This window comes from Leptodactylus fuscus, chromosome 1 (assembly GCF_031893055.1).
Source record: "Leptodactylus fuscus isolate aLepFus1 chromosome 1, aLepFus1.hap2, whole genome shotgun sequence".
NCBI lineage: Eukaryota > Metazoa > Chordata > Amphibia > Anura > Leptodactylidae > Leptodactylus > Leptodactylus fuscus.
The window spans coordinates 331553276-331566649 of NC_134265.1; the positions used below are offsets into that span (position 1 = coordinate 331553276).

Genomic DNA, 13374 nt, shown 5'->3' on the forward strand with positions numbered 1-13374 from the left:
AAAGTGTATGGTGGTACCCCCAACACTCCAAGGCAGCAGATATTGGAGAAAGGAGGATCAGGCTGCTGGAATTCAACATGCCCAGTCCTTAGTTCTCACAGTAGATAAGCTTTCACTACGGGTCTGGAAGTAGCCAATTCTCTACTTGCCAAAATACAGCTATTGACTATTAAGAAAGGCTATTCTTCTACCTTTAGAAGTTCTCTCCGGCCACCGTCCGTAGATATCCCCGTTTTCTTCTGCATGTAAATGAATTTCTTGCAGCACTGGTGGCGGTCCCCAGCGCTCAAACAGCACTGGGGGAGAAAACTCTCAAGAAAACGGCCGCAGGCATGCGCATTTGTGAATTTTAAATCCAGAAGAAGCAGATGGAAGAAGAGAGAGGCCGGCGCTGAAGAGTTTTCTCGCAGCATTGGGAACCGCCCCCAGTGCTGTGAGAGAACTCCTTTGCATACCGAAGAAAACCGGGATATCTACGGAACGGCGGCACAGAGAAGACATCTAAAGGTAGGAGAAGACTAGCTTTTCTTAAGGCTATTCCTACGTGTTAGGGAGAAAAAATGCTATTCAGATAATTGAATCCCTTTAAGACCACACATTGATGGCTTATGCAACACAAGACTAGAAGCAAGAATAGCGAACTTCCATCATCAGTCCTGTCCAGTACATATAAGTCATCATAAGAGGAATAACTAGGAATAGACGGTGTGAATGTACATAGGTGTGACCAGAAGTCCAGAGAGGCACTCCTATTAATTATACATATAGAAAGGTCATCGCATAGAGACGCCTCCCAAAATACAACACAGGACCTATACCATACCATATAGGACCACAGAGCCATAGCTTACAACCGCTTACACTGCCGGTACCGTCTCAACCATCTGCTAAGATCATTTATGCACCTGCGTGGACATGACATGCCCCTGAACAATACAGCAGGCCTCCCCTACACATGGTGACTCTGCCCCACTCTACAGATCAGAAGTACTCAGCCATACCTGACGGCAGAAGAAGATCACATCGTCCATGTAGTCTGCCTTTATTACCATTGCAGGTTCGTATATGTAGTAAAATAATGCCTTTTGTTATCGCACGTTTCGCCCTTGGGTACAACAACATTATAAAACCTCGTGCGGGTCTGTGGCATCTTGCACGCCGCTTCTTACATATCCTGGGGAAATCCTTACAACGCTTCACACCCAACTTCTTACCTGCGAGACACCTGTGAAATCGGAACTCAGTGGTCCATCTGTGAAAGGGGTACCGTTTAATGTGATCTGGAAAACAAAGGAAAAAATTAAAAAAAAGTTATTAATCTCTCCATTTATGACATTCACTAGAACATAGAGCCGGTCAGGCCAGGGCTAGACGACAAGTGCACAGTCCAAGGGCCGTCACTCTTCCTGCTCAGGGAAGTCTCGCAGCAATTTTGCAAAAACAAAACCCCAAAGTGCAACATCTAACATCTGGAGAGCAGTCTGACAACATCATGTGTGCTGTATAAGGGCACAGCCAGGGCACTGCCTTGCCATGATCGTGCACCGGTATTTTTGGCGGTATTTCAGACCATCTGCGTGACCACAAGCGCCACAAAGTATGCAAACTAACAGACTGAATGTAACTGCATAGAAACCAGCACGTGCAAGAGAACTCCAGCCTCCTACGCCGTGTGTGTTACTATCAGCTTAAGGATGGAGTCCTATGCTTGGTTTTGCTATTATTAAAAATAAATAAAACATACCAAAAAATACTAATGCTGCACGTCTATGCGGCCTTAGGCTCACACATATGGCTGTCAGGATTATAGCTACACTCTCTTACAAAGGCGCACGATTTGGAATTTCTTTGTTGGATTTGTGACCTGCCATTGACATGCATGGACACTTTGCTGCTAGGGGGCAGCATTTTTGTACACATGGCAGCCAACTTAGTCGGAGCTTGGCTTGATGTAAAGCCTCACATACCTGACCGAGTATACAGCCGAGGGCAGCCAAGATCATTTCCAATATTTATAGAGAAGGTCCTATAAAATATCAGAACAACCTGGAGCCCCCTGCTCTGTCGTGTGCACGAGCCCTGTCAGATATACCGTAATGGGATGCTAAAACAACAGGCTACCATGTAACACACGCCAGCCCATATACACTAATGGGTACACACTGTAACCTTAGGGCAGTCTGAGAATACACCAGACGCTGGGTGATAAATCTGGCTTAGCTTCAGGCCTCATGCACACAGCCGGGTGTGCAGACCAAGGGGGACATTATTTCTTTCTTGCATGCACTTGGAGGAAATCTGAGCGATGATTTTAAAGGAGAGCTCCATTCCAATCCATTATCATGTAGCAGGATGGGACCTGCTCTATAAATATTGGAAAGGATTTGAGCATCGGAGGAGCCTCAAGCTTCACATAGTTGGGTGCATTTATATCAGAGCGGGTGAAAAGACCTGACCTATCTGATCGTAGATCTCTATGATGAAGTTAGTCCAGGTCATTAGACCTGCATTCGGGATGGGATCCTGTAACACGCACGGCCTTAGGATGACCATCTGAATAAGCCCATGGTGACATACACCGCCTGCCAAGCACTAGATTAGATGGGCCATCAATTTCTAAAAGCTGGATAACCCCCCTTTAAAAGGAGGTGTGCAGCTATGGATATTTTTACCCTATCCACAGGACAGTGCTGTGTGTCCAACCTCCAGGTCCCCAATTAATCAGGACGGAGGGAGAAAGAAAGTCCCAACTAAAGCCTCCTTGTTAATAGAGCACCCCCGCGCCTAAGTGACCGGCGCTCCACCGACAGCAATCTCCAGCAACACCCGCAGCCCCATAGCAATGGTCAGCTGCCATATAGTTTACTATTGCACTTGCACAGGCAATTGCTGCCCCCATGACTAGACTGGGTCACAGCCCGGACATTAGAAACCCATACCTCACGCTTCCCCCTTAATGCTTCTTACGTTCCCACACGTTTACCCTCGCTGGAACCAAGAGAGAGAAGGGACTACATGGGCAACAGCATTATAAACATTAGAGAACCCTGCCAGCGGTTGCAGACCCCTCCTTAAAGAGAACTTTGTCCCCCATCCTTCTGATCCCGGCAAACAGGATACCCAAAAAACGGTATGGTTAAACAGGTTTGACTATTGATAGCCGACCCTCATTGCTGTGTGTTACCTATAGTCCTCCCATGTGATATATTGGGGAGCTGAAGTCAATGACTGAGCTTTGCTGACAGATCTATACATGTCTACGCACCAGATACAGCTGAGACCTATGACTAGAACAATATGACGAGGCACAATAAAGCCTGGCACCGCCGCCGACAAACACTGAGCAGCGCGCAAGAAAATCTGCCGCTCAAGTCAAATATTAATAATTCTGGATCCTGTTACCAGGCTGCGATAGTCTAAAAATAGACAGGCAAATGAGCAGAGGAAGTGCATGGAGGAAGAGGAACGCTGAAAACCAGCTGACAAGGAGTCTGACGGCAGCCATATTGGGACTCCAAGGAGGCCAGGGGCCCTAGAGGTGCACACCAAACATGGCTCACATACCAGACAGCAAAGGCATTGCACATGGATCATCTATGGTTAGACTGAATAGATGGTAACGCTTGTGAATGCCAATGATACGTTCACTGGTCACATGGTGCAGCAGCAGTCCAGTCCCATTCAAGTGAATGGGGCTGAGCTGAAAAAATAAGCACAGCCTCTACGATATGTACAGTGCTGTGCTTGGTATCCATTGAACAGGCTGAAGTGCCTCCTCTACCAGCTGATCTGTGAGGGTCCTGGGTGTCGGACACTCAGTGATCACATAACTAGAAAACCCCCATAACGTATGTTATATAACCCAGTCGGGATAAGGCCAAAATCAACCAGCACAATACCCTTGCTGTTCCTGCACAACCATTCTGAACACATTGGGGTTACAATGGTGGGTCACACTTGGACCTGTTTTAATGTATATAAAGGACATTTCCAGTTGTGATCCTTTATAAATGAGAACTAAGAAGGTCACTAACGTCAGCAATTCAATTTGCAGAAATCAAGAGTAAAATAACTAATTTCTCCACTTATCTGCTTCAACACTTGTACACGCTCATTCACCCAAAAATCTCTGAATTCAGTCTTGGTCTATCAGGACAGACAGAATCTCACTTAAAGGGGTTGTCCCATCTCAAGGATCCTATCTATACTGCTAGCTTATGTGGATTTAAGACTTTTCCTAAATACATTGCTTTATCAAAACTGCTTCTGCCATCTGAGATTATTCACTTCATTGTTTACACTGCGTTTCCATAACCACGGACCTGGGGATGGTCTTATCTCTCCAGCCAGGACAAGTGACATAACATCCTGCTCTCAGGAGGGGAGGGGGAGCCGAGTACTCGGTGCTTGTATTTCTGAGATGTTTATCTCTGCGCCCAGAACAAGTGACGTAGCTCCCTGCTCTCAGGAGGGGAGGGGGAGCTGAGTGCTTCATGCTTGTATTTCTGAGCTGTTTATCTCCGGCTCTTCCAGTTATCAAGTCGGCTAATTGAATTTTGCTGATTAGGGCTGAGATAGAGTCTGTTACCTCTGCAAGTAACACAGACCTAAAACTGAGTTTATTGCAAGCTGATTCTTGGTCCTGTAGCATGTAAATTTGGGATTCTCACCACCTATCAAATCCAGCTCTGCTACATCAGCTTCATATTGTGCATCTTCCAGTGATACTGTGCTAAATTATTTACAACCATCCCTCATTACTGACTGCAAACATGTACTGCTATGAAGAGAGCTAGTACAAACAAACATGTACTAAGAGAGCTAGTAGAGCAAGTGAAACCCCGCCCACCAATTCACCGAGAAAACCGGGAAGTGAACAGAGCATACAGCCTGCTAGCGAGTTGGAGATACCCCTTTAAGTGTCAGATTACACAGTACCCATAGAAGTCTATAGAGGGCGGAAGAGCTCAAAAATAAGAGAAGAGGAGGGACAGGCCGAGAGGCTGCTGCGGTGTACAGCAAATTTTCTGTCTCAGCCCAAGTGCTTTACTGGTATCATACTTTTCTATAGAGTCATCCATAACGTCAGAGAGCAAAAACGTCATGTGCCATCTATGGGAGACATCAAAGCATAGAGTCTTTAACCACAGCTCGAGGGAAACTAAGAATAAGGCCTACTACAGTCCAGGAAAACTGGCCATGTTGGCCCATTCTAGTACACATGATAGTGAATACATGCCACTGCAGACAACCATGGGCGAGTTCCGTGCGCTATCTAGGTTTTTCCCGGATAGCTCACTGACCCATTAATTTCTTTTGCAACATGCATATGACAGTGCATTACACGGATCAGTCGATCACAAAACTCAGGACCGGTCCTATTCCTGTCTGGTTTTGCAGCCATGTTTCAGCGGGTCCTATTCACTGCATGGCACGGCCAGTGGCAAGTCCCATGGCTGTCTGCAAAGGCCCCATTTTTCAAATGGTTCTTACACGTTTATAAAACCCCTGACTATCTAAGTGTCTATTCACATGGCTCTATGACCATTTTAGTTTCAAAGTTTTTATTGAATTACAACAATACAAGTAAAAACAGAGCATAGTATAAAACCACTGTAACTGAAAATAAAGAATCCTGTAAAGGAATAGTTATAAAAAGGCAAATAACCAATAAACTATAACGCACGGGTCAGGGATGGGGGAGAGAGGGAGGTCTATGCCAAAGGGGCAAAAACATGGCATCCAACCACATTGGGAATTTAAAGGGATTCTACCATTAAAACCTTTTTTTGTGGATAAGACGTTGGAATATCCTTAAGAAAGGCTATTCGTCTCTTACCTTTAGACGTGGTCTCCGCTGCGCCGTTCCTTAGAAATACTGGTTTTTACCAGTATGCAAATGAGCTCTCCACAGCAACGGGGGCAACCCCAGCACTGCCAGAGAAGTGTCTCCAGTGCCGCCGCCTCCTTCGTCCGCCGCGTCATGACACGGTGGACGATGAATAAGGCTGTGCTGGAGACACTTCTCTGGCAGTGGTGGGGACGGCCCCATCGCTGCGAGAGAACTCATTTGCATACCGGTAAAAAAAGGTATTTCTAAGGAACGGCGCAGCGGAGACCACGTCTAAAGGTAAGAGACGAATAGCCTTTATAAAGGCTTTTCCAACGTTTTATTCACAAAAAAAAAAAGTTTTAATGGTAGAATCCCTTTAAGTTGAAGACAATACAACAGGCCTGTGATATTGGACCTCCACTCTATGGAGACCATACCCTGTCAAAGTGTGGATGGTAATTGGATATAGTGGCTTTAATCTTTTCGTACTGTATAATCGGGTCAACACGTTCAACAGTCCACGGTGATAAACATGTTTTTTTTTCCCAATTGGAAGCAATGTGAACAGGTGCTTCTATAGGGATATATGGAACAATTTATACAGCACATATCTGGTGGTGGACGGCTTCAGGCAGAGAAGGAAAACTGGTCCTGAGGGGTTCATTGTCCCAAAAGTTGTTGCTGATCCTATGGATGGGCATCCAAAAGGGCAAGTTCACCAGAAATAGAGGGCGTCAAAGACAGAGAGGTGAAATCACAGGGGTAAAACTATAATCTAGAGGGAGAAGAGGTTCTATGAAGAACTTTTAAAGAGGGCTCCATAAGGGTGACCTGCCAACAGCAACACATCATCCATTGGGCTGGGGTTAGGGTGGTCTGCAAGTCCCAATCCCAGGCCATCATACAGTCCAGCTTGAGGTCTGAGGACAGTGTCTGGACAATCTATCCCTATAGCACAAATCTGCAAGAGTTGAGCAGCACTAGAATATTTGTACAGATTGTGGACTGACAGGCCCCCGCATTCGCTTGTGATAGTACGACTCTGGATAGGTGGCGATTTATATGCAAAAATAAAGTTGAAAAACAGACAAGAAGGTTACCGGGGTGGGGAGGGTATGGAAATAATGGAGAAGGCATGGTAAAGTGACCATTTTCAATGTATGAAAGAGACTACACAGACTGTACAGAAACCAGAGAAGTGTATATCATAAAGGTACACACACCGCACCACCACAATAGGAAGCTTTATACATCTGCCTGAACGTGCTGACCACAGCACATCACATCGCACTTCCTTGCGCCACATAGTTGGCCTGGATGGAACACCAAAGAATGATCGGGTGGAGGACACACTTTAAAAATTGGGCTAGAGAACTGGTATAAATGGAAGCTATACGGCTAGTGTGAACAGAGCCTAAAATTTCTCTGAGCCTTCAGTCAAACGCACAGACCATCCCCCCACTCAACCAGTAACCAGATCGCAGCCAGTTAGATAGCTTAGGCTCATCTGAATCCAATGGCGTTTTCAACGTAGAGGACGTAAATTAAGAGTAAAAAAAATTTTATATTAGGCCAAGAAAGGTATAAAAAAAACAAAACAAACAAAGCCCCTCACCGGTTCCCTTTCCTTCAGTTTTCTCACGGTAGAGTCCGGTGTTGCTACTTCGGGGCTTTCTTCCAGCGGAAGTCCTGTGACATCACATGTCAAATAGACCGCTGATTGGCCTTCATGGTTAAGGAAAGCAACATGGGATGTCTCGGTGCAGCAGGGACTTCCAGCAACACAAGACAGCGGAGCAGCAGGAACAGGCAAGTTTTTTTGTTTTGGTTTTTTTGGTTTTTTTTTTTATTTCATCATCCTGGACAACCTTTAAGGATGTTTCCCCCTCTGTGAGTCGCTAGCTTTGTAGCTGAGGCATCGCTGGTTTCCTCAATATGCAAATGAGCTCTTTAGAGCAACGAAGGCATTGTCATTTACCTCTTTGGAGCAACAGCAATGCCTTCATTGTTACTAAGAGCTCATTTGCATATTAACCCATATATATCTCTATTATAGTATAACCCACAATATTTCAGCAATGGCGACAATAATTCACAAGGTACAACACTGTTTGATTGGAGTGAGCCTAAACTATTTGCAGGGCTGGGGTGATATGCTGGTACTGGTGACAATAACCTATCTATCTGCAGTGCTGGGTTGATATGCTGATTCTGGTGACAGTAACCTATCTATCTGCAGGGCTGGGTGATATGCTGTTTCTGGTGACAATAACCTATCTATCTGCAGGGCTGGGGTGATATGCTGGCTCTGGTGACCCTAACCTATCTATCTGCAGGGCTGGGGTGATATGCTGGTTCTGGTGACAGTAACCTATCTATCTGCAGGGCTGGGTGATATGCTGGTACTGGTGACAATAACCTATCTATCTGCAGGGCTGGGTGATATGCTGGCTCTGGTGACACTAACCTATCTATCTGCAGGGCTGGGGTGATATGCTGGCTCTGGTGACCCTAACCTATCTATCTGCAGGGTTGGGGTGATATGCTGGCTCTGGTCAGACACTCTGAGAAGGCAGGAGATGCTGCTGAAATTCTAGGCAGAGCTGTCCATGTCCACAGACTTGTGGCTTTGCAGTAGGGGGATACCAGAGGAATAGCTAGTAACCAGTTTATGTAAAATATAACACAGATCCCATCTTATTAGCCGGTCTTGGTTGTGACAGCTACCTCCACATTTCAGCAGCTAGACCCCTGTTAGAGACCGCCGAGTATCAGCCCAATATAGCTGCTCTCCTAAATAAGCTGCACAATGTGCAAAAGCCACATAACGGGTGCCATAGTACATAAAGAGGCAGCAGGCTCATCTGCACATTGCATGAAATCACCCCAACCCCATCTGGGCGGTGGCGTCAGGCTTGTAAATGACAATGACGACAGGGTTGGCCGTGCATTATCATGTAAATGAGTAGACAGCACTTCCTCCTCCCCGCAGGCCCTTCAGACTTTCCCTGTCCACAATCCGCTTCCTGCTGCATATTTACAAAGAGCCGGCATGGGAAAAGGACACTTCACGACTGTCACATGCAGAACGGGCCTCAATGGGCGAGACACAAACCGCACAAGCACTTGTCCCTTCAGTCACCTTCAAAGAAGAGAGATGCAACAGGGAACACGTCACATGTAGCGGCGGTCCATGAACCCAATGACATCTCTGAAACAGCACAGGGCAAAGGAGTGGACTCTGCAAGGGACTTAAAGGAGAACTCCAACGGGACATAAGTTAACCTATTACATACTTGTTATGTATAATCTTTGGGCGTCGGGCTGAGTGTTCGTGTACATTGTGAAGTCAGGAGGAATAACAAGTGTTTGGCTGACAATGCAAACAGTTTGCAGCTCATCCTAGGGCCTTGAGAGTCAAAACTATATACCGTATATATATTAACTACAATAGATAAATAGATTTTGATTTCTTTAATATATACAGATCTATCTATACCGGACTGGATGAAACCCAAAGGACAATGCAACTTTTTGGGTAAAATCTGAATAAAGTCTTAGTTCTTCCTGTCTGGCAACAAACGGGCACCTGGCTGAATGGCTTCCAAAGTATACAACAGGTGAACTTGGCGATTACCCAAATTTTCTCTTAAAAGGGCTCTATGAGCAAAATTATGCTGTATGAGCCCCACATATGCGTGACTAGCCTTTAAAAAGAATATTCAGGCACCGCTAATCTTATTTTAAACCCCCCCCTTCAAATAAAACCATAAAAACATATGTAAATTATACTTATCGTGCGCGGTGAGCGGTCATGCACGGTCTGACGTCATCTTCTGGCATGCCTTCCTCTTCTTCCGCGGCTTCATCATCCTCTTCTTCAGTTGCGTGTGCAGTATTGCTTGCCTCAAGGACGTGAGCATACTGCCATTGATAAAAATGGCGCCGGAGCGTGCGCAGTAGTGCTCCGGAGGGAGCGGTACTGCGTACGCACTGGATTTGAACCAATCCCGCCGGAAGAAGAGGATGATAAAGATGAGGAAGAGCCAGGACCGGTGGGCGTCGCCGAAAGAAAGAAGAGGAAGGCGTGCCAGAAGATGACGTCGGACCGTGCATGACCGCTCACCATGCACGATAAGTATAATTTGCATATATGTTTTTATGGTTTTATTTTAAAAAGGGAAGGGGGGGGTTTAAAATAACATTAGCGGTGCCGGAATAGCCTTTTTAAAGGCTATTCACGGATAAGTGGGGCTTATACAGCATAATTTTGCTGATAGAGCCCCTTTAAAGGAGTCTTCCCATAGCAGACATTTGTGACGTATACACAGGGTCTGACTACTTGGACCAGCTAACTTAGGGTTATATTAAAATTTCTCAATTCCTGCTGATTTGCAAGAAAAAAAAAAAGAAAGAAAAAGCGCCATCTAGCGCTTGTCCTGCAACCTTTGATGTCATAGGCCGATACAGTAGGAGAGCTAAAGCCATCGTTCCGTCCCGCTTTCATTGTTTGCAAAAGGGTTTTTGAGTAAGAAAAAAAAAAAAAAAAAAGTTACCCTGCCCTGCAGGTCCTATGATGGTACACGGAACGGTGATCACGTATGCCCAATGCTAAACTATCATACAAGGCAATACAGGGCATGCTGACCCAATTTCTCATGACCGGTGGTGGTGCCATCATTTGTACCTATTCTGTTAAAAGAGGTCTAAAATCCCCTTAAGCAACTAAAAAAAGAGGGGGAGGGGGGTGCTAGCCATGTACGTATCCCCGTACTATAGAGCCATGAAATGTGGCCTTTGTGCACTGCTGATACAAGCAGTAGACCCGACATCCAGAGCGAGTCAGTGGCAGCCAATGGCTCCTTGCCATGCTTCTAGGCTTCTAGTACCTGCCTATTAGTTATACTGCGTTCCTAGAAAGCAAAATAGCACCGTATAACGTAAGATCTTACCTAAATTGAGATGTTGGATTGAAGAAAAAGAAAAAAGAAACTGCAAGGGAGGTAAAATCTGAATAACCTGTCCACCAATATGGCAGTCTGGGATGCCTAGAGCCATACTGTTGCATGTGAATGCTCCCCAGTAGAATAGCAGGCCATGTATAAGAGCCTCACCAGAAATGTACTGCACAGGGAACTTGGGAAAGGATTAACATGGAAGGATTGCACTATCTCCAAGAAGCAATTAAAGCCATTTAGTAGTCATCCTCCGCCTGAACCAGGAAAACAAGCATCAAAAGGGAAGAAGGGAGTGGGCAGAGGAAATGGAATAGTACAAAATGGCACTAGTTTTAGGTTTTACCACGTATGTGTAAGGCTACGTTCACATCTGCGTTTGGGTTTCCATTCTTTGGATCCACTTGGGAACCCGAAAAACAGACACCCAATCTGCTTTAAAAGTGGTTACTCCTGGAAACCTGCAAACCCCACAGACTATAATGAGGTCAGGCAGATTTCTGCCGGAAAAATGTGGGATGGGGGACGGACCCCCGAACGCTCACCGAGTGCAGATGGGAACGAGGAGTAAGAGAAATGTTTCTATCGATCCGACAGGCGTCACTTCCAAGTCTTCCATTTACATTTAGCTTAAGTAGTTTGTTTTTTGCAGGATGACTAATTTTCATTTGTACCATAGTCCCACCATGGGATTTTAAAGGGATACATTTTTCTGAGTAACACGTCGGAATAGCCTTAAGAAAGGTTATTCTTCTACTTTTCGTTGTCTTCTCCACGCCGCCGTTCCGTAGGAATCCCGGTTTTCAACGGTATGCAAATAAGTTCTCTCACGCAGCACTGGGGGCGTTCCCAATGCTGCGAGAGAACTCTCTCCAGCGCCGCCTCCATCTTCATCAGCAATGGTCTCTTCATCCTCTTCTTCCGGTGCAGGTTTCAGACTTCTAGGCCTCAGGCAGAGCAGACTGCGCATGTCCACAGGCCACGAGAAAATGGCCGCTTACTTACAGTGTAAGCAGCCATTTTCTTGTGGCCTGTGGGCATGCGCAGTCTGCTCTGCCCGAGGCCTAGAAGTCTGAAACCTGCATCGGAAGAAGAGGATGAAGAGACCGTTGAAGATGGAGGCGATGCTGGAGAGAGTTCTCTCACAGCATTGGGAACGCCCCCAGTGCTGCGAGAGAACTCATTTGCATACTGTTAAAAACTGGGATTTCTACGGAACGGCAGCGTGGAGAAGACAACAAAAGGTAGGAGAAGAATAGCCTCTCTTAAGGCTGTTCTGACGTGTTACTCAGAAAAAAAATGTTTTTGAAAGATAGGATCCCTTTAAAGGGAATGTCCAATTTTTTTTATTTTTTTTTATTAAATAGTGATGCTGAATGGGCCATAAACAAAAAAACATAAAAATTTCACTCACCTTTCTCCGGATCCCTGGCTCCAGGGTGGCAGCTCCAGTCTTCTGTATACAGGTCTGGCAGCTGATGTCCTGTTTGTGCAGCGTGACCACTGCAGCCAATCACAGGCCTCTTGAAAGTTGACTGGCTGTAAAAGTCACCTGACACAAACACGCCAAGCCCTGCAAACTGGAGACTGGAATGGTCACCACTAGATACACCACTAGGTTTTTGGGTATATTTATTGCCTTTTCAGTAAACGTATTACATATATTAACAAAAACACTGTAACCATACAATCTTATGCACTGCAAAACTTCAGTAGCGCACTGCATTACACCTGTCAGTCAGCCTATAAGGTACATCAGGGGGCCATTGTTAGGAACCTGACTGTCTTAGCACCCATTAGCACACTACAAATACATCGAGGTGGTGTTGATGGGCTTGTAGAGGAAACATCGCAGCTCCATTTGTCGTCCTTTTGCCATGGAGATGCATAGGTTCGCATAGAGCTGTAGACAAGTCAGACCAGCAATGTAATATGGAATTTTACAAGTCCAGAGTCAGACAATTCAGCACAAGGAATCAATAAGGACACATTCACATAAGAGAGCGTGCCAAAATCCATGGCAGGACTATTATACTGTAGAGGGACAAGTCTACAGCAAAAAGGCACAGAGACGCAAAGCGTGAACCTCGCTGCAAAATTCACATGTAGCATAAAATCCACAGAGAGTGAACAGTATTTTCCCTTACGAGTCATGCAATATGTGTGCAATATATGGATGAAGTCTGGAGCAATCTCACCCACCATGTTGCTGCCATACAGTGCCCACAAGTACATGGACGTGAACCCACGGCATGTATGGTCACTGTAACCCCGGCCTTAGGGAACCCTTTAATAAAGCATCCCATGTATACCCAGTGCACGTCACGGTAACGCTGAGTTTCCACGTCCCGAGGCATTGCTGTCTATACTCTTGTTTATGTGACACTTTCATGAGATCGTCTTATTAAAAATAACCCATATCCACCCGACACTACAGTTCTGTATGACAGGCATTTTTACATTGTGAAATCATAACGCCTTAGGAGCAATATAATAAAATCTACAATAGACAGAAGCAGAGGATCCGAGTTATTCATTTCCGCATACTTAAGACACATTTCCACTCTCAAAGAGATTTATTGCTAT

At 45.5% G+C, this 13374-nt stretch overlaps 1 protein-coding gene across 2 annotated transcripts in view; it reads right to left on the reverse strand.

The window, feature by feature from the left end:
* The window catches only part of FAM193A (family with sequence similarity 193 member A), a 59087-nt gene that overhangs the window by 36700 nt on the left and 9013 nt on the right, over positions 1-13374 (reverse strand). For both annotated transcript variants that reach the window (XM_075261031.1, XM_075261024.1), the window contains exon 2: positions 1215-1280. In XM_075261031.1, coding sequence (XP_075117132.1) covers positions 1215-1280 — 66 coding nt within the window. The remainder of the gene's footprint in view (positions 1-1214; positions 1281-13374) is intronic.